The sequence below is a fragment of the Leuciscus leuciscus genome, assembly GCF_965113295.1.
Source record: "Leuciscus leuciscus genome assembly, chromosome: 6".
NCBI classification, from domain to species: Eukaryota; Metazoa; Chordata; class Actinopteri; order Cypriniformes; family Leuciscidae; genus Leuciscus; species Leuciscus leuciscus.
Window position 1 is genome coordinate 30,543,287 of NC_138730.1, and position 23,932 is coordinate 30,567,218.

The 23,932-nt window shown below is 36.5% G+C and overlaps 2 protein-coding genes across 2 annotated transcripts; one reads left to right on the forward strand and one right to left on the reverse strand.

Moving 5' to 3' along the window:
- Positions 1-2,540: 2,540 nt before the first annotated feature.
- atp6v0b (ATPase H+ transporting V0 subunit b) lies at positions 2,541-11,002 on the reverse strand. Its single transcript, XM_082172282.1, has 8 exons — positions 10,744-11,002; positions 9,903-9,951; positions 9,637-9,720; positions 9,251-9,328; positions 8,874-8,943; positions 8,635-8,686; positions 8,337-8,527; positions 2,541-4,543 (listed from the first exon to the last, which is right to left on the reverse strand). Exons 1-8 carry the CDS (start codon positions 10,811-10,813, stop codon positions 4,517-4,519), a joined length of 621 nt encoding a protein of 206 aa, XP_082028408.1. The 5' UTR covers positions 10,814-11,002; the 3' UTR covers positions 2,541-4,516.
- An 8,523-nt stretch (positions 11,003-19,525) lies between these two features.
- Positions 19,526-22,405, forward strand: LOC309501009 (E3 SUMO-protein ligase ZBED1-like). Its single transcript, XM_082172865.1, has 2 exons — positions 19,526-20,308; positions 20,785-22,405. The coding sequence occupies exons 1-2, from the start codon at positions 20,212-20,214 to the stop codon at positions 21,795-21,797; spliced, it is 1,110 nt and encodes a 369-aa protein (XP_082028991.1). The 5' UTR covers positions 19,526-20,211; the 3' UTR covers positions 21,798-22,405.
- The last annotated feature ends 1,527 nt before the right edge of the window (positions 22,406-23,932 follow it).

Below are 23,932 nucleotides of genomic sequence, written 5' to 3' on the forward strand. Positions count from 1 at the left end.
GCTAATGCTTGTACAATGCTGCATTTAATAAATCATGCATTGCCAAATAATGTTTAGTTGTATACATAGGCTATTTCCAAAGCATGATATTTTGATATTGTATTTTTTATTTTGTATAAATCGGGATAATTTTGCTTTGAATTAAGGGAGACCAGGGCTAGTTGTCAGATTTTCAGGAAACAGCAAACATTTTAAAAGATAACCATATCAAAATATCAAATCATTATTAAAAAATTCTGTAAAATGACAACATATAAAACACATGTGTCATATATATATATATATGGGTCATTGACGAATACGTTTTTTAAAAGTGTAAAAAAAAATAGAATGGAGATATAACTATATTTGAAACCATTTTTTAGTTTACATAGGTGTTATAAGATTTTGTGGTTTGTACAATCAGTTAACACTGTTTTTTGTCATTTTTTACAAGATGGACAAAATTTGTCACCAAAAAAGTCATTTGGTTTAACCATGAATATATCTAAAATTATTAATTTGCAGATATTATTAATGAAAATCACTGATTTGACATTGATGTTGAGATAGTATATAGTGTGTACCACAGAAGAAATATTAAATAAAATTATCACTGCATGATCTCATAAATGTAATCATTTATTGGACTACTCTAAACACTCCAACATATTCAAGTAAAACATTGCACAGGGAAAGGAGAAAAGGGGAAATGTAATATATATATTTATTGCTTTATATTTGTATTATTGTAGTTCCTTTAGTTATTAAAAACAATATTATTAATTTTATTAAATATTTACTATATCGGCTTTACCGAATGACCAAGGCCGGTTATACCGAATGACTATGTCTGCTGCCCTTGACATTATGAATATTTAAGACAATAAACAGACACAAATAGCTTCAAAAGCACATTTTATTGTTAATATATATGAACAATATTGTTAATATAATAGGCTAATAATGTAAAAAGTACTTCAAACATTAAAACATTTTGATATCCAACATTTTGATATTGGAATGAACATATAACTCGTATCGCAAATTATATTAATTAAAACATTAGGGGCCCTATTTTAATGATCTGAAACGCAAGTATCAAGTGCGAAACGCAAGTAACTTTGTGGGCAGGTCTCGGGCGCTGTTGCTATTATACCGGCGGGATAAATGACCCTTGCGCCCGACGCAAATCTAAAATGGGTTGGTCTGAAGTAGCTACATTACTCATAGGTGTGGTTTGGGCGTAACGTGAAATAAACCAATCAGAGCGTCATCTCACATTCCCTTTAAGAGCAGGCGCGCTTGTTCCATGGCGGATTGCTATTATAACGGCGGATTTGCCAGGCACACGCCAGCAGCGGTACACAGCCGAGGAAACCGATGGGAGAAACCCACCCAAATTAGCTTCGGTTAAACAGGCGTATGATAATTTGGGTAAATGTGTAAGCTAGATTTATGCCTATTTTTTTCACATCTTCATGGACACCACACTGATTTCCCTCGTGTGTTAATATTTTCGACTTCTACACATACTTTTAAAACCATTTTGCACTATGTTGATATATAATGTTATAAAATCATGCCAGGATAAAAAAAATATACATTTATTACATTTTAAGATATTTCACAAATGAAATTGCTGTATTGGCCTTCGGACGGTTAAACCGAATGACCTTTTGACACTTCAAAATCTTTAAAATACCTTTATATGTAGTAAAATATGATTAAAACCTTTTGGATTCAGTAAAAGAGATCAAGTTGTACTACCTTACATACTTTGGATGTTATATATTTGTTTTTTTATTATTATTAAGGCCTTTGGACAAAAAAATGACCCGTCACGTCATTGACCCATATATATATATATATATATATATTCACACGCAAGATGACTTTAGGCAAGATACATCGTCATGTCAGAATGGTTTTGTGTTTACTTGTTTCCGCAACAGCTATAGCTAGATTATATTAATATTTTAGTTTGGAGCACAGAATTCACAAAATATGTTTTATAAAATATGTGGGATTTTGATTAAATATTAATATAAAATAATTGATAATGTAATAATAATATAAAATGATTGATCATGTGATTTATCAATATCTTACTGATAATGTTTCATGAGCACCAAATCAGCATATTATAAGGATTTCTGAAAGATCATGTGACACTGAAGACTGTAGTAATGGTGCTTACATACAATACATGGTGCTTACAATAACTTCTATTTTAAAATAGAAGTTATTTTTTAAATTGTAACAATATTTCATAATATTACCATTTTTGCTGTATTATAATCAAATAAATGCAGCCCTGGTGAGCAAGAGTGACTTATTAAAACAAACATTTGAATAGTAGTGTATTTCTTCCTGCAATAAGGCAATGAGGGGGTAAGTGTTTACTTCTATTGGCTGATCGATCATGGAATGTGCAGTTCCACATCTATAGTGTGAAGGACTAAAATATAAATGAATTATTAGTCATCTGTTAACCTAGTGTTTGAGTTATGCTATGTAATGCTACTGCTGATAATGTACAATAAACAGAAAACATGGCGTTGAACTTTTCCACATTTCTTTTTTATTTCTTAGAGGACAATTATGAAGTCTAGAGGATCCACTTGTACACATCAAAACAATGGAATCACCACATTAACATATTTAACAATCACTGAAACAGGAGAAATGGAAAAAAGGTCAACTCCTGAACCACAGACAGCCACATCCAGGTCCTGGAAGCCCCACTATAATGAGACCTAAAGCAGCCTCGCAGTGTGATCCCCAGGAGTGGGTTGAACCACTGAGTCATTACAACCAGGTCTAAGTTGGAATGTTTTAAAATAAACACTTGCAGGTAAAGAATGAGGGTGAAAAAAACAATACAAATAATGCATCACTCCACAAATCCAGGTCAAGAATAACATATCAGCTTGTTCACCAGACTTGAAGCGATTCACAAGTCTCTGGTGCTTTACAGAGGGGGTACACAGTTTGATTGATCATTAGAAACTAAAACAACAGACAATTAACAGAAGTTGATTTTGGACATTCAGCAGTTAGTAAAATCATGTTTAGTGTGTACCTCCAATTCACAAACACATCATTGACAGAAAAGCATTTAAGTATAGCTAAAAGAAGGTAAACTGATCTTACAAGTTTGATCATTGTTATAACCAGTGGTTTACTGTTAGAATTCAATAACCTATGGACATTAGCGAAGGGAAAACACCAGATTTCATTTTACTTGAGTGACAGTGAGGAATAAATGGGTTGTTGTACTGCTAAATATTTCAGCTGATGCAAAACTGAAAGGACGTCTTTTTAAAGCATTTCAAGTGGACGAAAAATTCGGGTTGTGAAAATGAGATCTTAAAATCCAGTAAAACCTACAACCTGGTTTTAATTTGCGTTAAAATAAATATGGAATCTAATGTTTGTAACCAATTAAAGTCAACCTTCAACAGCTGTTTGCTGTGCTGTTCTGCTATGAACTTCCTGGGCTATCATTTTCAGAATTAAATGAACAACAAAGTTGGTTACATATCGTTCATCCAGCTTTGACTGTAGACAGTATTATACAGTACCGACAGGGACCTAGGGGATAAAGACCACTTCTTGCTTCAAAAAAAAAAAAAGTAAAAATAAAAATAAAAATCACAAGACAACTAGGGAAATACAGAATGGCAAACACCCTCATGCTTCACACATAAAAATAAACAGCTGCATTTAATATGTACACGCATCAGATTATTATATCCTCTTATTTTTAACTCAGTTGAACTGAAGATAGCCCTACAAAGTGAGGGACCACACCGGTAGAAATACAATTGGAGACTGGTATTCTTTTTTCTTTACTTTTCTAACTTAGTTTTGGTATAACTGTTTTCTCAAAGATATTGTTTACTTGAATTAAACGTAGTAGCAACATGAAAACACAACAAATGAGTGTGAGATCAGGTCAAGCACACTGGATACACCTGGTGTCATCACGCAAATACAAGAATCTTCTTGCATACAGCGATCAAGAGAATACTTTACGATTTACAGCCATCCAACGCAAAGAACCACACTAATGCAATTGATCACTTTTCTTGTACTGTACAGAACAATCACAACGAATTATATATATTGAAATTTGAGATGATTACAAACATAACACCCTGCGTGTCAAAACAGACCAGAACATTGGGTCTATTGACAGTCTTTTCTGTCTGCAGGGTCATTGTTTATATTACTAGGCTATTTTAATTAAAATAAAAATTCTTCATGGAGGTATGGCCAAAAACATTAAGTGATATTTTCATTTTCAGTATTATGAGATGCCAAACTAAGTGAGTCGTCAAAGATCTGCCTTTGACATCATGATCATGCACTCTTTTAAGACAAATTGGTGCACATACAATAATTCAATCTTCAGAAAATGATGGTTAAAAACAGACACAAAGGAAAATACATTTAAATAATTTACTATGTATTTACACCTCCTGTTTGCACCAGCAACACAGCGTCTTTGATCTGTAGGGCGTGTAGTCATCTAATCTCCCATTTTTACTTTCGATGTCTAAACAGAGAGAGAAACAATGTTAATGATTTTACAGGTAAAAAAAAACAAAAAAAACTAACTAGGTTAACAGACAACATTTTAAATCTCATGGCAACAAAACATATTCTCCTGAACAGACTGAACACACCAAAATTATATCAAAACCACCTTATGATTAGAGGCCATATTGCAACTGCAAAAGCCATATGATATGACTGTTTTAATAGGAGTTGCTCTTGTGGGGCTGAATAATCTCAATCTGAATTCAAGTATGCATGTCAGATCAATTTCCAGTGCGTGACTGGAAATGGTGATAAAATATTCATCCAGAGGGTGGTCATAAGTAGCTAGATGGATATTAATGAGAAATAATTCAAAAGATGATCCTGCTGGAAACCAGATGGGGAAGAATATGCTTCATGACAGCACTTTATCTGTTAGGTAAACCAAAGGCTTGATCACATGAAGAATGTAGTGAAACTAAAGGGTCAATTAACATACAATCCATTATTGGACAATGCACATTTTACTCTTTTAAAGCAAAATACAAGCCATCTGATGACAACATGATTTACGAATAATGGGTGTAATGACAATAATACTACTGTGCTTTGATAATAGTAGTGCTGTTGGAATAAAACGGTGCATGAAAGGTACAGTATAAATACAAATAAAAATCAGACCAGGGCCACAGAAATGCATTATTCACTTTAAATTCTTGTTTAAAATAAATGGCCACAACAAATACTTACTCTGTGTAAAAAATATGACAATGTAATTTGAGTTCTCTCATTCATTATTTATTATAGTGAATAAAGGCCACTCATAAAGCCCAAATGCTTTCAAAGTAGAATATGTTATTGAAAAAAAATGAAGTCTATAATTAAATACAGTACCACCTCATGGATTTCAAAATGTTTAATTGAAAACCTGAAATGACTTATACTTTAATATTCTCTGCTGTCAGTAGAAATCAATTGAACAAGAATGATAAGGTCATGCTAACAATTCAAGGCTCATGATATGCTGCTAAAAGTGGGACAGGACAAAAACTTTTTCCATTACATTTATGTATCTGGCAGATAATTTTATTTTTAATAAAAAAATAAAAAAAGTGGCAATACTTTACAATAAGATTTCATTAGTTACCTACTTTAGTTAACTAAAGTAAATGTAACTAAATGAATGTAACTAAAGTAATTTAACATAAGTTGCAGTCTTACAGTTTACTTCATACCTAGATACTTTTAATATTCTAGAGCCATTTTAGATCCATTTTAGTGCCTATCCATTGGGGTGTTCCACAGGGATCTATTCTTGGCCCTCTTTTGTTTTGTTTTGTGTGCCTTTAGGCCTATATCATAATTTTTTTGTTGTTCTTTGAATGTCAATTATTTTAAATAAAATTAAAATCATTCATTATTTCATTATTACATAATTATTTAATTTCTATAGGCTAATATAATTAATAATTTCTATTGGTAATAGTAGTGTTAGTAGTGTTTGTATATCAGTTCTAACACTGCAATTATGAGGTATCAGCTTATGTCATCATTCTGTTTTCTTTAGATTAGAAGATTATATGATATCAAGGGGAATGTCTATACTTAAAAATCCTGGGTGTTTTTGCTTTTAGATCAACAAATAATAACCCAAAATAATTGTTTTGATAATGTCATGCATAAGACTTTTTTTTTTCTTGTCCTGAACTCGGTCTTGACTCCGGTGGCTGGAATTTTGTCAGTCAAAAGTAGTCGATCTCCGAATGCAATGTAGTGAACTGACTCCATATGAGGAAATGTCATGAACTTGTAATTTCAATGAAAAGCATGATAACTTGGATAAAAAAATATCCGTGAATTTATATGGAAACAAGCTTTAGGAGCTTTACATCTTTACTCTCCTCATGTTACGTTGCATTCGGTGATCGACTACTTTTGACTGACAAAATTCCAGCCACCGGAAACACTAACTGATAAAGTGAGTCGTACAAAACCTTTCTTTTTAGAAAACGTTGTGTACACAAACAATGTAGTCAATGCTCAAGTTCATGTGTAGAGCCCCTGGTGATACTTCGAGCACAGTTTTATGTTGTGTCAAGCCTTCTTAGTGTTTTAAAAATAGCGTTTTTTGATGCTATAATAGAAGTGCCCCATGCACTCCTATTCAAATGGCATTTTGACCTAAAACGAAAATAGTCAATTTTTAAAAGTGGCGTTTCCATTCTAATTATGCTTTTACAAGAAAGTTTGACTCGGGTAGATTAACAAAAAGAGCCTAGTTTCAATTTTGGCGAGAGTTACCCTTTAACAAGACTGAACAATACTTCTGCAGCATTTATTATTATAAAATGTTAATTTCAACATTTACTAATACATTATTAAAATCAAAAGTCATGTGTTAACATTAGTTATACTACAGGGCCGTTGAATGCTTGAATCTGATTGGTTGACGAACGTTCTAAGGTGTGCATTATTTTCAGGGAAACGCACGGCTAAAGTAGTTCCAGGCAGGTCTTGACCGCATTACAGTTCCATATCACTTCGCGTAGTCAACTGTAATAACGGAAAATAGGATACAATTCATAACAAGAAAAAGCATTTCGCCCCATGCGCTTGATCTGCAATTTTCAATGTCTAGCTTCACAATCAATAGAAACATGCAGTTTAATTTGAATAAATAAACTATAAAGTCCTATCTAATCAATAGAAAATTAACCTGAATATAGGCTAAATAAATGGATAGTCCTGCAGCACGGATTTTAATTGCAGATAATTTAACAAATAAATAATTATTGATAGGCCTACTTGTTAAAAGGGCTTTGGGTTTCATTTATTTGGCTAGTCTACTGTCATCTGTCAATAATAGAAGAAAAAAAAGAATTAACGAATTAATTAAAACGAATTGAATTAATTAATAAATAATAATATTGACGCACATGCTTTTCTGTCTCATTATTGCAACATCTCTCTCTAATAACTGCATTAATAACTGCATAAAGCCGGGAACACACTTTAAGGCCGGTTATGAATGTAATTTGATACTAATGACTGATCATGCCCAAACGCGTGTTCAGCGCGTTCAGTCTTGTGTTCAAAGTCGGTGTTTAAAATCTGCTGCAGTCGATGAAACCAGTCAGAGAATGTGTCAGCTAGTCGTGTGTCCCCAGCATTAGTCTGCTATCAGTGGCTCAAACCTCCGTTACTAACTCTGAAATGACGTTTTGGAATTAGCAACGGAGGCATGGGATTAGATGCGTAAGAAATTAGTCCTACATACAAGAGCGTTTTAATGACAAAAACTTTACAAACGTCTTAAAATACATAATCTGAACAATGTTTCGAGGTGTGGTAACTGTAGTATAAGCGGAATAATTGACTTCAGGCCGTTGAATTATTAGAAAAATAATGCACACCCGAGGTGTAACGGCCACTCCGCTTCGCGTCGTGACCGCATTACCACCTCGGGTGTGCATTATTTTTCTAATAATTCAACGGCCTGTCGTCAATTATTCCTTACTTAATGCACTCTGAACTAACATGAACAAACAATGAACAACTGTATTTGTATTAACCAACATTAAGAAAGATTAATACATACAGTAATACATGTATTGCTTATTGTTAGTTCATGTTGGTTAATACATTAACTAATGTTAACAAATGAGACCTTATTGTAAAGTGTTACCAAAAAGTTTAGTTTAAACATTAAAAACTAAAGCTATGCTTTATTTAGTGAACAATGACCACAACAGCTTATTTTAAAATATTGCAGAAGAAACATACATGGTAATTTCAGAAAAAACACTTGCCTGCAAGATGGCTACGATCACTCCAAATAGTCCAATGGCACTGCCGAAAATTTCAACAATGAGGATCTTGACAAAGAGGCTGGCATTCTGAGCATCAGCCAGGGCAGCTCCACTGCCCACGATGCCAACACAGATCCCACAGAAGAGGTTTGAAAAGCCAACAGTGAGTCCAGCACCAAACATGGAGTAGCCTGAAAAAAACAGCACCACTGTGTCATCCAAGTTCATTTGGTTGCTCAGAAGAAGCAAAGAAAAATATTTCACTCGAGATGAGAAGTGATTTAGAAGTAAAATGCACCTGCTTGGTAGTTCCTTGCCCCAATAGTTTCTGGAGTCGTGCCACTGAAGTTCTAAATGACATTAAAAACAAAACAATGTTGAGAACAACTAGCACACTGTACATGTAATACAGCTAATTTAAATGATGTAAAAAGCTTAGGGAAAACATCTGCTCTCTTTTCTAAACCTAGAACTTAAGATTTACTCTAAAGCCAATGTGTTCAAAGAATTAAATAAATTAAATAAGTTTTAACTTACCTCTGCCAAATTGCTAATGACAATTGCCATGATGATCCCATAAATGGCAACAGCTTCACAAAAGATAATGCTAGAAAGAAAGAAATCAACTGTCACTAAGTGCAAATGTGAGCCAAAAAAGCCTTAGGCAAGCAAATAAACCCGAGTTACAAGACAGAAGGAATCATAAAGAACAAAAGGCTCATCTGACAAAAGCAGCATGAGGCAAAAATATATATATTTTAGAGATGTTTGCCTCGAAATTTGACTTCATTTTAAGTTTAGACTTTTTTTTTCTCCCCGACAACTAATGTACCCAGGGTTGTCTAAATCAGGATATTAGGCAGCAAAAAAAAGAAGAATCTTTTCACATAAAACTTGAAGCACACTGCATATACCTGACAAGATTTTTGGTCTTGATTCTAGGGGCTTTGACTCCACCACCAATAATGCTGGACCCAGTGATGTAAATCCCCCTGCAGAGTCACAAGACAAAATACATAATTTTCCACATACAGTACAAGTATGTCACTGACTGTTTGTTTAGCACCATTCAAATATCTAAATATGTATATACTACAAAAGGAGCATGCTGTAAGCTTTTGCATTAGATCATATTTTGGTGAGTGAGCTACAGATAAAAAGAGTTGAATGCTTTTTTATGGACCTCTTTCAACCAAGCACTGTAGAAGAGGATACGGAAAACTGTACTACAACATGTCAAAATTTCCCATTGTTGCATTTGTGACAGACTATAATAAAAAGAGGAAATGGACAGTCTCACCATGCAGCTCCAACAACAGACAGAGAGATGGCCAGGCCAATTCCAAGATTAGCCCACATAAATGGAGAAGTCTCCGTTAAAAACCTGTGACAGAAAAGGTTAGGTTATCAAGACATCATAAGAAGCATTTTATTAATTTACTTCAAGTCTTACATTAAGTTTTGTGGATATCAATTATAACACAAATGTTACTGTAGTGAACAAGAAAAGCCTGCTTAGCAATAACATGCTTTAATGTTTCAAGGATTGTCTTACTGAACACATACCATGCTATATCAAATCGAAATCCAAGATCAAAAATCGTATAGCAAGTACCTTTGGGGAGAAAAAAAAAGATCATTAGTAGTTTTTAAGATACGTGTAAATAAGTAGAGTATGTCAGAAAGTGATAAAGTATAAAAGTGATATCGTTTTCATCTAAACCAAAAAGAAAACTAAAATCAGTGGAATAATCTTAATAAAAGGCAAAATATGGATAGCCTTTTTCCATTCAGAATCATAGAGGGTATGTGTGAAAGCTCACAGTCATGTGAGAGCCATCTTCCTCATTTGGTCATAAAACCCTGTTTAACTGCCTTAGATATATATATATATATATATATATATATATATATATATATATATATATATATATATATATATATATATATATTTGTTTTATCCATATTATATATTGAATTTTGTTACTGTGCTATTCCAGCCCATGTGTGGAAAAGAACAGAATATAAATACTAGACAAACAGTTTAACTCTAGCTAAAATTATTTACGTTCTCATCAGAGCAGGTGTCTGTCTAATTCTCAATTTAAAATTGCCTTTAAAATTGTTGGTACTATCACTAGATCGCGAATTTAAAATGTTTACACCAATGTTTTATGACAACAGCCTTTAATACCATTACAATTATATTTACATTATTATTTGACGTAATCGTGCTAGTGTATGACAGCTAACGTCAGTTGATGCTAGCCAGAAAATGGCTTTCCAGCTAAAGAAACATGAGAAACAGAGAAAGATTGTAAAGATATCTGCGTACGAATAAAGGTAATTATATTAAGATGCGTGTGTTATTTATGTGCTTATGTCAGCAGGACTCATTAGCGCTTACCGACAATCAGGATGGTCGTCCAGAAGGCCAAAGTGACCCCAGTGTATAAAATTGCGTGCCCGTTCATCATCCACTCCAACAACAGCGCCAGTTTTGCTCTCTAAAGGTTCTCCCACGAATAAACCTAAAGCTACTGTGATGTTATTTTCTGTTGGATAACTGTATTTTGAAGAGAAATGGATTCCTGTGAGCCTTTCGAAGCGGCGAAGGCTGTAAATCCTGCATCCATCAGAGGGGAAGGAGTCACCAGCTGATCATGTGACGAGCTCGAGCTGTGCACGTGACGTAAAACGTCACTCTTCCTTTTAGTGATCTAAAACGCTGATCTCCGGTCAGCTCATATTGGTTTCCCTTTGTCGCTATATCTAATAAAATAAGCAAACAATTTAAACATATTCATTGAATTTAGCTACTTTGCTAAGCGACATTTTACTAAGAAAATATAGATGTTCATTTGTTTTGCTAATGTCCGTTTGTCTGCCATACATATTTTGTCACATATTAACATATATTGTCTGTTGTCTATAAAAAAAGACATCGGCAACTCTGTCATGTTAATTTTCATAAGATTAATAAATATACAAATTTCAGGGATTTAAAAAAAATAGATCTATCTATCTATCTATCTATCTATCTATCTATCTATCTATCTATCTATCTATCTATCTATCTATCTATTCTATCTATCTATCTGTCTGTCTGTCTGTCTGTCTCTCAAATAAAAAATAGGGTTAAGAGAAACTGATTGTAAATAGTCAGAAGAAGGGAAAATATTAACTTTATTATATGCATAAAAGATTAAAGTACATTTTCAGCCATTTTTTATGGCTTTTAAAAAGAAATATTTTAAATAAAAAATAAGGTTTAGGAAAACCTGATTGTAAAACAGTCAGAATAAGAAGGGCTAATTTCGCTGGTACTTGTGACTAGTGACAATAAAGGCTACTACTACTACTACTACTACTATAATAAACACCTGAAAAAGAACAAAAAAAGTCGTTTTTAATTTACATTTATTGCAGTTCATCTTTTAACCAGACGATGGCAGTAAATTCCCAATAATGAGGAAAATCTAAATTCAGGCGTTTGTCAGAAGAAAATCCACTGATGACTTGTATCATCCATGGTATCATCATTCTAAACCTCAGGAGAAAACTTCTGACAAGTCCAATTGAAACTCTCAATCTGCTTAATGTTACTTAACTGGAGGTGCAAATACTGTGTCATTTCTGACAGAAAGGACAGTGTGTTTTTCAAACAGACATACTGATATATTATCTGTGTCATCTGAACTGTGAATGCCTGGAACATGGTGGGTAAACAGGTAAAAAATGTGTTAGATAGTTTTGTATGTAGCCCATTTGTCAGTCAGACATTGATATAAGTTTCTGGGTTCTGCAATATATAGGCATCACGGGAGTCTTATTTCCAGTGCTAGTGGAGGATGGTGAGCTTCACACCAATTTCCTATCTTCACCTGTCTGAGAAATTCATCACTAGCAAACAGTGAATTCTATGGACAGGCTTTATTTGCTTTCTTTCCTTGTGTTAAAGTCAGGCTTGTTCATTTACTTTTGATGACATATGCTATGTACACAGATAGACCCAAGTGGTGCTCAAGTACTTGCCCTTTTGGTCTCTGACTGGATGCGTGCCCTTTTTTAAGTCATAAGTGCATTTTTCATTTTATTATATATTTTAGGTTTTATTTTAATTTGGTTTCTGCAAGACCGCACAAGCCCCTGGCCCTATTCTTCCCCCACTTCATAGCAACCACCCACCACGAAAATCGATAGGAGCTGCATTGGTGACAGCCAGTAATAGTGTTTACACTAAGCTTCGCATTGTGTCACTGCTGTCAAATTAAACCACTATACGACACTATAGTATTTCTACACCTATGCAATAGCCAAACGTTAAGTTAAACAACAAAAAAGGTTGGGGTAAAATAGCATCATGCGGGGTTGAAAATGCCACCCAAATTAATAAAAATGCCCTGAAAACTCAAGTTATTAATTTTCCCTGTTTGCGATTTTGTCTTTTATGTTTATATTATATAGGCTATAGTTAACCAATATCACACGAGCAAAAGTGCTGTTTTCCCAAATATCAGCACGACTGCCAATGTAATTTGTATATTTTCATTTTAATACAACAGTTGAATAAACAATAACATTTTAAAAACAGTGATGTACATTTTGACAGTTTTTGCTCAATTTTATGAACGGAATGCGAAAATGAATCGTTCATGAATGAATCAGGTGGTTTGAGCGAATCAGTGAATGAATGATTCTTTGACTCGCATATTAAGACCCCTATTTTTTTACAGTCTATGATTAAGACTTGACTCCACTTAGACTACTGGTGGTTTCAGTTTCATATAAAAGAATCATATAGAAAAGTATAATTTCATATTTCTATAGCTATTCAAAATGTTACACTTATTTCATAACATTATTACTGCAACTGTAATTGCAGTCTATGCATCTAAATAATAATAGCATAGTAATATGAAATAGTAATTTCTATCAATAATGCACAACATTGATTTTGCTCATTTACCAATTCCAGCATAATGCCTGTGTACCAATTACAAATTCCTGAATAAGGACATTTTTATTTATTTAAATAAAGTATTTTAAAGGTGTTCTAGTATATAACTAACTTGCCTACACCTGCCCCCCAACATGTCTGTGCACGTCCTTGTACCAGATTCACGTTGACTTCCTGAAATCCATCCATAAGTATAATAATAATAATTCATTACACTTATATAGCATCCACCTGGATGATGCGACGGCAGCCATATTGCGCCAGAACGCCCACCACACACAAGCTTATTGGTGGAGAGGAGACAGTGATGAAGCCAATCAGTATATGAGGATGATTAGGAGGCCATGATGGACAGAGGCCAAGGGGCAAATTTGGCCAGGATGCCAGGGTTACACCCCTACTCTTTTTCGAAGGACATCCTGGGATTTTTAATGACCACAGAGAGTCAGGACCTCGGTTTAATGTCTCATCCGAAGGACGATGCTCTTTGTCAGTATAGAGTCCCCATCACTACACTGAGGTGATAGGACCCACACAGACCACAGGGTGAGCACCCCCTACTGGCCTCACTAACACCTCTTCCACAACCTGTAAAGTGGGCCAAGAAACTCGATATTGTATTAAACATTTCATATGCTTAAATATGACTCCTATTTCACACAGAGTTTGATTAGAGACTTGTGAAGCAACCTGTTGGTGGGCCAAGAAACTCGATATTGTAATAAACTTTTCATATGCTTAAATATGACTCTTATTTCACACAGAGTTTGATTAGAGACTTGAGAAGCAGTTTGAGGCAAATTCCATTAATGCAATTCATCATTTTGCAATGGAAATTTGTACAAATCACTGAGCCACAGTCCTCAATTTCTAATTATGTGAATGTGTGTGTGTGTTTTTTTTATTAGAGCTATTAATGAGCTATTTTTTTGCAGACTAATTTTTGCAGATCCTCGTCCTCAATAACACGTCCTCCTTCAAACCCAACCCTCCAAAGACAGATCAGCAAACGTCAATACGTCAAAGGCAGTGAAGCATATTGAAAATCAATATGAATGTTTTTCATTTTTCATGTACATTTAAAAAAATATATTACAAATAATTTTAGGTTAATGAGATAAAGACTTAAATGAAAGTGAATACTTTGAAAATAAATAAAGCCAAATAGACAAAATAGACAGTGATTCTCCTGTTATTGAATGCATGGTAATTTTATATAAAATTATAATTTGCAGGGCATGATAAAAGATTTATGATTCATTTTTTATTACTGCTAAATTATTCTATTCTTTCTCATGCAATTGAATACAAGCTGTGCGATTATGCAAGTTCGCATTGAATTCCATCCAACCAAAAGATTGCATTTGTCCTAAAGACAGCCAGTCATCTCCTATATAATCAGTTTAACACATTACACAGCTGGATGGGGGACAAGAGACAATTTAAACGAAAAAGCTCCCTGGGTTAAGTGAGGGAAATTGAAGTGCAAACAACAGTGTAACCAAATAAATGTCCTAAGTGTGTTTTATTCATTCTAGGCACATCTCCACAGCTAAAACTCAGAGAGCAAAAAGCTTTTCAGCTTTAGTAAATGGGACTTAATGAATGTCAAAGCCTATGAAGCATATGTGAGCAGAAGTCACAACACAAGGGTGCATCTGAGAGCACATGATGTATGATAATTTTAACATCGCTCGGCTGAAAGGAATATATGTCCGATATCAGCAGCCCTGGAGCGGCAGATTAATAAAAGGCTGAATGATGCAAACCTGATGTTCTATTCCAACTCACCCGAACGTGTTGTTGTGTGTCACGTCTGCATTCTGAACCGAGTGGATGGAGCGTACAGTCCCATGTGTTCTCAGTGTTCAGGCACAATGCTATCAAGAGATGCAATTATGCAGCTTTTCCTGCTAGATTAATTAAGAAAACGTCATGTTTAAACTGGGCTACACAAGTCTTTTTTCGCATTAATCCTAAATCCCAACACTTGAAAGCTTCTCACATGTTTTGGATAGTTTCTTTGAAAAAATTTTTTTACAGATAAGACATTGTGAAGTTGGAGGAGAATAAGCAGGACATATGAAAATAGACTTTTTTTATCACAATCTGTGAAACTCTTTCATGGAATAATGAGAAAAGAATTTCAATCGGGAACATGATTTGCATTTTGACATGTCCTTGAACAGGGAACTCGGATGGCCTGCCAGCTCTTTCCAGTAATAGTTTTATGACAAACAAAACCAGCTTAACCACCTCATTATAGCAGATAGACATTTTTCTTGCAGCGTTACAGGTAAACGGAGCCAGTACAGCTGCCTCTTGTTTTTAAATGGGGTGTGGTGTTCACGATGATTAAGGATCTGGGCTGCTAACTGAAAGCCTGTGGATTCAGTCCCAAGTACGTAAGTGACCCATCTGGAGAACACAGTCGTAGAGATCGGTCTTTAGTAAAACCCTGAGCTGCTGCAAGAAGCTCCTTGCAATTATTTAACTGTTGCTTTAGGGGGAATATCAGCTGCAAGACAGCCAGCAAAGCTATGGTTCACAGCGTAGTATTATTTGCAACAGTTGAGGAAAAACCTATAATGAGAGAGTGCAGATTGAACATCTCAACTGCACTATTTGTCACAGATTGCTTTTCCAAAACAGATCATTTGTCTGTATTGTCAGGGACGTGCAGAGAGTTCCTCAGGGGCAGGGGCTCAAATAAAAAGGGGCATATAGATAGATAGATAGATAGATAGATAGATAGATAGATAGATAGATAGATAGATAGATAGAGATAGTAGTATTATAAGTATATAAGTATAATAGTAAATGATAGGCCAAAAGTTTGGACACTATAATTTTTAATGTTTTTGAAAGAAGCCTTTTATGCTCATCAAGGCTGCATTTATTTGATCTAAAATACAGAAAAAAACTGTAATCTTGTGAAATATTACTACAATTTGAAATAATTGTTTTCTATTATAATATACTTATAGCCTACTTTTTCAGGATTCTTAGTTAAAAAAAGAACAGCATCTATTTAAAAAAGAAATAGCCTATTTTGTACCAATATACACTCCAGTAATTTTCTTTCTTTCTCTTTCTTTCTTTCTTTCTTTAAAAAAAAGAAAAGAAATTAATACTTCCATTCAGCAAGGATGTGCTAAATTGATTAAAAACAAAAAGTGACAGTAAAGACTATAAATTACAGAAACGTCTGTCTGTCTGTCTGTCTGTCTGTCTGTATGTATGTCTGTTATTCGCATATCTTCCGAACCGTTAGTCCGATGGATTTCAAACTCGACAGGTGTCTCGCTACGGGCACGAGTAAGTGCAGTGCCAAGTTTGACATTGTTTGGATTAGAAATGCAAATGCAAAATATATCGTTAAAGTCCCTGTAAAGTCAAAATTAAGTATGTGTTCTGAGTTTGTCATACCACCGAAAAATATGTTATTAGCCACCCAGCCCAATTTGAATGATTAAAAAAGCCGCCAAGTAAATAAAATAAGCTATCAAAATCTCGAACAAATGACCAGTAGTCTCAGCTCTCAAACGCTGGGGGCGTGTTCGCTGGCTGCGCTGAAACCACGCCGAATCGCGGGAAATATGACTCGCGCACAGCTCGTGCATGTCGGCGCGACGGGAGGATGAAGGCCGAGGCGGACAGCGGGAGATAGTCGGTTCGGCCCCATTCACCAGTAACAGCGGATTATCAGTGAATTCCAGTTGTCTCCGACGAAAAGTAAACTATCCTGATCTCTACAGAGGCGGGTGTGGTGGTGATCATCAGCTCTCCATCAAGGTAACGTTAGCTCTTCACAAGATGAATCCACCTCTTCTTGATATGATCATTTTTCGGAAATTTAAATAAGGACACCGATCTGTTTTCTAAGTGATTGCATCCAGGAAATACCATAGACTGTAAAAAATATGGACAAAGCGTCTGTGACGTCACCCATAGACTTCTGAAGAACGGTTTTGAGGCCGTTTATGGGGGGTATGGGCGGCGCCATATTTCAATACAAATGTTCAGAAAGGATAACTTACATGTATGATGTGTTGTGTCAGTTCATGGGACGTCAAATTTCAGGAATTCCACTCGGCGCAGCCTATGGTCGTTGTCAGCTGTCAATCAAGCTGTCAATCGCGCCCTTATTTGTCATACATTTTATATCTAAATACGATCTAAACTAACGAGTTAGAAAAAAATTCACCCCCTTCACAGTTGTCAGGCACTCGGAACCTATCGAAAAATACAATAAAAGTCCATGGGACCGACCTGTAAAAACATGAATTTATGCTGTGAAAACGGACATTTTAACATGAGGGTGTATGGACACCTGCCCCTAGCGGATTTTCGATGTATTGCAGTTTTTCGCACTTCCGGGTAGGCTTCATTTTTCAGATTAGAATGTTGTCGCTTGGGAAATACCATAGACAGTATATAAACTGGACACAGCGACCCCATTGGATTCAACGGAGACAAGTGAAGTCAATTAGAAGCTCTTACTTCCTGATGGTCGAGCGTACTGCGCAGACTCAAACTGAGCTTGACGACGTAGATGTGACGTGAGCAAACCGTCTGTCTTCTAGTAGCTGTGCCAAGAGAAATCTGAATCATTCCCTTCCGAAACTTGCAGAGACGGAGAGTGTGAGTAGGAGGTGTCCATGAGTTAGGAGCAGGAGCAACTTCTGCTAAGTATTCTGATTAATTACTTTGTCATTTTGCCTCCACGTCCCCCCGATTGCGCGCAAGCTTCTCCTCCTGTCCATACGGTAATCTCTCTGCTGTGCGACAGCGAGTCGCGTGGTTATGACGCAATCGTTAGCCTAGTTTTACAAAAACTGCTTCTACGGGGCCATAACGTAAGATACAAGGTAATGGAGCCTTTTATACATTTTCGTGTTTCTTTAGAAATAAATAATGGACAAATGGAGTCTTTAAACGCCTCAGATGTAAAGTTATTCGCTGTCAAAGTGACGCGAAAATGAATGGGAGTCAATGGGATGCTAACAGCAGGTGATGGTCCGCTAGCCAATGGCGGCGCCCGGGGAAACTTCAAAATAATATGAAACCCTGCCCCCCTGGGAAATACGCATTTACATGACGAAGGCATAGCCAGAGCCGTGGGCATAGTTACTAGCAAACTGTAGGCTGTCTATAGTAACTCGCGATTGAGCGGCGATAGGTTTAGTGACTCCGTGCGTCATCAAGTAGTGGCCCAATCAAGCTCAGGGGGTCGCAGTGCGTCATCAATCCCCCGTTTTAGCCCCGCCCAAAAAATCCGGCTCACAGCAATAGAGACAGAGCGCAACGCGTCATAATCTGAAGACCACGCCCACCAAGGGGTAAAACAAAGCAACTGTCTCCATTGACTTTGCATTGCGAGAGGCTGCCTCCTTGTCATTTCTTGCTTCTAACAAAAGACAGAATAATGCCTAAAAGCTGCTGTGTGACAAGGTGTACAGCAAACAAGCTAAGAAACCCAGAAATAAGTTTTCATAAGCTGTCGACCCCAAAAAACGAGCGTTTGAGGACATAAAAGTGGAGACAGGCTGGAACGAATGGGTAAATTGTGGGATCCTGACACTCAGTATGCACTAAAAATACACTACGTGTGCAGTAAGTTAAACATTTGGTCACTGGTGAGCCAAATATCCAAATGTCAGTTTTATATATTATATTTCTGTAAGATAAACTATCCTGTGTTGCCGATTACGGTCTCCTCCAGCGGACGTACGTTAGTTCTCAGAGTAATGAGACACGTGACGCTCTGTCTCAACTGCCTGTATTAGGGGTGGGCGGTACACCGGTGTCATAGTCATCACCGGTGTGACATTGCGCCACGACATGGATTTTCTAATACCGTCAATACCGTAATAAATCAATTATGTTCCTTGAACGGCTGCATTTACATCAATAATATCTAATTCTAAATAATAAGGCATTACATTTTCTTCAAACGTTCAGTTGTGGTCTGAATACCTGTCCTTATACTATATATCTTGTTGTAAATAAAAAAGTAAAACACATCCGTATCAGCCTTGCACATGGTAGGTAAAAGCGGAGTGGCCATTAAACGACTGGTGAAACATCGTGAAGAAAGGTCGGGCCTGTAGCCTATATACTATTTGAAAAGAGATGAGTGAAGTGTCAGAACCAGACGGAGAGACCGAGGCCACTGTAGAGGTAACTCTCGTTCCAAAAAGAGGAGGAACCTCCATTATTTGGAACTGGTTCGGTTTTAAATCATCCGACACGGAGCAAACTTCAGTAATATGCAAGGTTTGCCGCCGTGTTGTGACAGCAAGAGGTGGAAACACAAGCAACCTGTTTCATCATTTAAAAAACACGCACGCCCGTGAATATGAAGAGGCAACCCGGGCCAAAACGAGCGCAAGTGGGACCAGCAGCACCAGCGGAGCGCGTCCCAAGACTACACAGCTTTCACTGAAGGCATCGTTTACTGCTGCTACACCTTACGACAAGAGTAGTAAGAAATGGAAAGATATTACCAGGGCAATTGCGCTATATATCGCAAAGGACATGGTGCCCATTCAAACCATAGAGAGAGATGGCTTCAGACATGTGGTTCACACTCTGGACTCAAGATACGAGCTGCCTGGTCGAAAATTTTTTAGCCAGAAGTGTCTGCCAGAGCTGTACACGGAGGTACGGGACAGAGTCATGAACGAAATTCGCCACCTTGAAGCCTACTCGGCCACTACTGATTTATGGTCCAGCTGAACTACTGAGCCATACATTAGCCTCACCATCCACTTCATTGACGATGACTGGAAGTTGCGCAGCAGATGCCTACAGACCGCCTTCTTCCCCGAAGACCACACCGGAGCAATAATTGCGTTAGGACTGAAGGATGCACTTTCCGCCTGGGGCTTGGATGAAGCGCGTTTGGTGTGCATGACGACTGACAGCGGTGCAAACATGGTGCGCGCTCTGGAAATCAATAAATGGACGAGACTCGCATGTTTTGGACACAGACTGCACAACGCTATTGGTAAGTTACACTTTCTAAACCTAACATTTTATATTCAGAAAATTTGTCAAGTCCTTTTATGTTTGTATTAAAAAAAGAAAACAAAAACAAATTTAAGGCCACCACATTAGTATTGTATTTTTCATTGTTAGTATTGTTTAGCCGTGATTCCTCTGGGGACCGGATCAGAAAGTAAAAAAAAACATAAATATAAAATTCAATTATCATCAGATTATATGAAAAATATTATTAAAAATATGTACAATATAAATGTATTTAAAATGAAAAAGCTGTACTATTTGTGCAGGAATGTGCAAAATATTGACCAACATACATACAACATGGCCTATTAGATTTGTAATAGCCTAATGTTCAGTGTGTCCATACAATAAATACTTATGCTGCTCTACAGTTAATGGTTTATTATGTTTTTCAACTATGATAACCTACTTTTCCCACTTATGCTAATATTTTTATCCGTTCTTTTTACTTCCCAGAGAGGAGTGTCCAACATGATGCTCGAGTTGCACGGGCCACAGGTATGTGCAAAAAAGTGGTCAGCACATTCTCCTACAGCTGGAAAAAGAAGAATGCCCTGACCAGTGCACAGAGAGAGCTGAACCTGCCCCCCCACAAGCTGATCACAGAATCCCCAACAAGGTGGGGGTCCCGTGTCAAAATAATGGAAAGGGTGTTGGAGCAGGAGAAGGCCATCACTCAAGTCCTGGCGGCAGACCAAAAGTCACGCCACCTTCTACCCACCTGGCAAGACATTGATGTGTTGGAGGCCATAACCAAAGCACTGAAGCCTCTGCAAGATTTTACAGATGCCCTGTCAGGAGAGGAGTATGTTAGTGTCTCCTATGTTAAGCCAGTCCTCCATCTACTCAATACAAACATTTTGAAGCCAGAAGAAGACAAAGCAGGACTGTGCGAGGACATCAAGAAGAGGGTCTTGGATTATTTGAATGAAAAATACAAAGATCCTGCCACTGATGAGCTGCTCAACATGGCAACATTCCTGGACCCACGGTTCAAGACCACCTACATGTCACCTGAAAAGTTGGAGGAAGTGAGGAGCAGAGTAGCTACAGAAACCAAAGCACTGGAGGAGAAGACAGCCACAGATGCCTCTTCCACAGAGGACCAAAGCGAGAGGGAAACTAGCACTGTACAACTGAAAAAGCCCAAACACAGCCTGGGCAGTTTCTTCAAAAAGTGTAGCAGTGCACCACCAAAGCAGCAGGGCATTGACATGGAGCTAGATGGCTACCTGCTGATGGTGACGGCTGACAGTGACTCTGATCCACTGGAGTGGTGGCGTCTCCAATGTTCCCACTTCCCGCGCATTAGCCGTCTGGCAAAAAAATACTTATGCATCCCAGCCACAAGCTCAGCCTCCGAGCGTGCATTCAGCACAGGGGGCAATATTGTAACAAGCTCCAGGGCATCACTGAAGCCAGAAAATGTTGACATGTTGGTGTTCCTGGCAAAGAACTTGAATGTCTAGTTTCATCAGAGTTCAGATGAAGAGAGAGTTAGTTTTTGAGAAAAGTACACATTATTACACTGTTCTTGTGTTATTACACTGCTAATTTTTGTTTTGTTGTACACTGTTAAGTAAGATCTTTAGGTTTTTTGCTAAATAAATGTTGAGAATGCATAATACTCTCCCATGTCTCTTTTTGATAAGGATACCTACCATTTACTTATTATATTATAAAAATATTAACTTTATTCACATACTAAAGAGAGACAGGACAGGCTACTCCTCCCAAAATGTACCAAAAAAAAGTTATACCGTGATATTATACCGTCACCGTTCAAAAGATGAAAAATACCGTGATATTAATTTTAGGTCATATCGCCCACCCCTAGCCTGTATCCACTTTTATGTCCTAAACACTCGTTTTTTGGGGTCGAGAGCTAATAAAAACTTATTTCTGGTTTTTTTAGCTTCTTTGCTGTACACCTTGTCACACAGCAGCTTTTAGGCATTTTTCTGTCTTTTGTTAGAAGCAAGAAATGACAAGGAGGCAGCCTCTCGCAATGCAAAGTCAATGGAGACAGTTGGTTTGTTTTCCCCCTGGGTGTGGGCGTGGCCTAAATACGCTCTGTCTCTATGGTGAAAAACTGTTTAACGGTCTAACTCCACAATTTAGTATTTCACAGTTCTCAGTCTTTGTAATATGTTTTAGCAATACATTTCTAGCACTTATAATGTGTTTAGAATTTTTTTGTAGAATTGCCTTTACAGGGACTTTAACCCTCTGGGGACCAAAAACGCGCCCGCGCGTTTTGCTCGTTTTTTTTTTTAGCAATGAAAAATAAACACAAAATGCTCTGTTAATTTTGATCTTTCATTTTCGTGTGATACATCAATCGATCCTGTTCAGTTTCTATTTTTTTTCTGTATACTCACAATACAAATAAAGTGTTTTGCTTTTTGACAAATAAAGAAAAACTAACATGATGCTATTTCTGCCTTCTCTCTGTCAGTAAACTCCCATTTGAAACGCGTTCGAAAATTATCTATAACTCCGCGAAAATTCAGTCAAACAGGCAAACAGACCCACGGGCATAAAGCTTGAGATCGCAGCTTTTAAATGAAGTAATTTATATAAAAAACAAATATTATCAGCTTCTGTAATCTGTATAAAAAGAGAGCGACTCCAGTCGAGCTCATTACGAGCCATTCAAAAGTAATTTGACCACGCCCCGGAGAGCGCGTGCTATTCAAACGCAAATTCTGAGAACCATTTCAGTCTGTGAAACGCCCCCACATCAGCTGTAAACAAAGAGGCATAATATAGCCTACCTTATGGAGAAAATTGTCCGTGCTGATATGAGGAGCAGATCCCGCTGAGGAGTGAGGTAGGCTAAGTTATCCTTTCTCAAGTGTTAATGTGGAATAACGTTATGGAATAACGTTGTAGGCTTATGTAAACAAAAAGATGAATCGCGTTTCTATAATATGAATCGCGCGTCTATTTGTAAAGAGTGTTTAGCCTAAATATGAATCGCGCGTCTGTGTGTGAAAGAATAAACTGCTTTTACAGTTACAGTTACTGCGTTACAGTCAGGCGAAGTATGAAAGACAACATTTTGTTGACTAGATTTGGGTACAGTTTTTACTGTAGAATATACTGTCACATCAAATAAGCTTTTCTGCTCATATATATAAAATACTATTTTGTCAAAAATAAAGTCATAGACTAAGATGTTCCAATGTTGGCTATATTCAAACTAATGAATACATATGATAAAATGTAGGCCTATAATCTTTTTTTTTTTTTTTTACAAAGAAAGAGTACTTTTTTGCAGAAATATTGCTGAAATTGTAATTATTGTTGTAATTGTAACCTTTTTAATAAAATAGCAAAACATATTTACAAGATAGATGTAAGCAAAATCTTAAATGGTCAATATAAGTCTTCTTCAAAATATATATTTTTTCCTTGCATTGTGGCTCAGTCAGTGTCACACCTGAATGAATGGCTAATTATGCAGAGTCATTATGCAGAGTGGGTGGGACTAAGGTGTAAACTACTCCTCCCCCTCGCATATTGGCTTTCCAAGCAAAACCTGTTTTACACCATTTAAATCAATGTATTTTTTTTTGTGAACGATAAAGCAAGACTATTT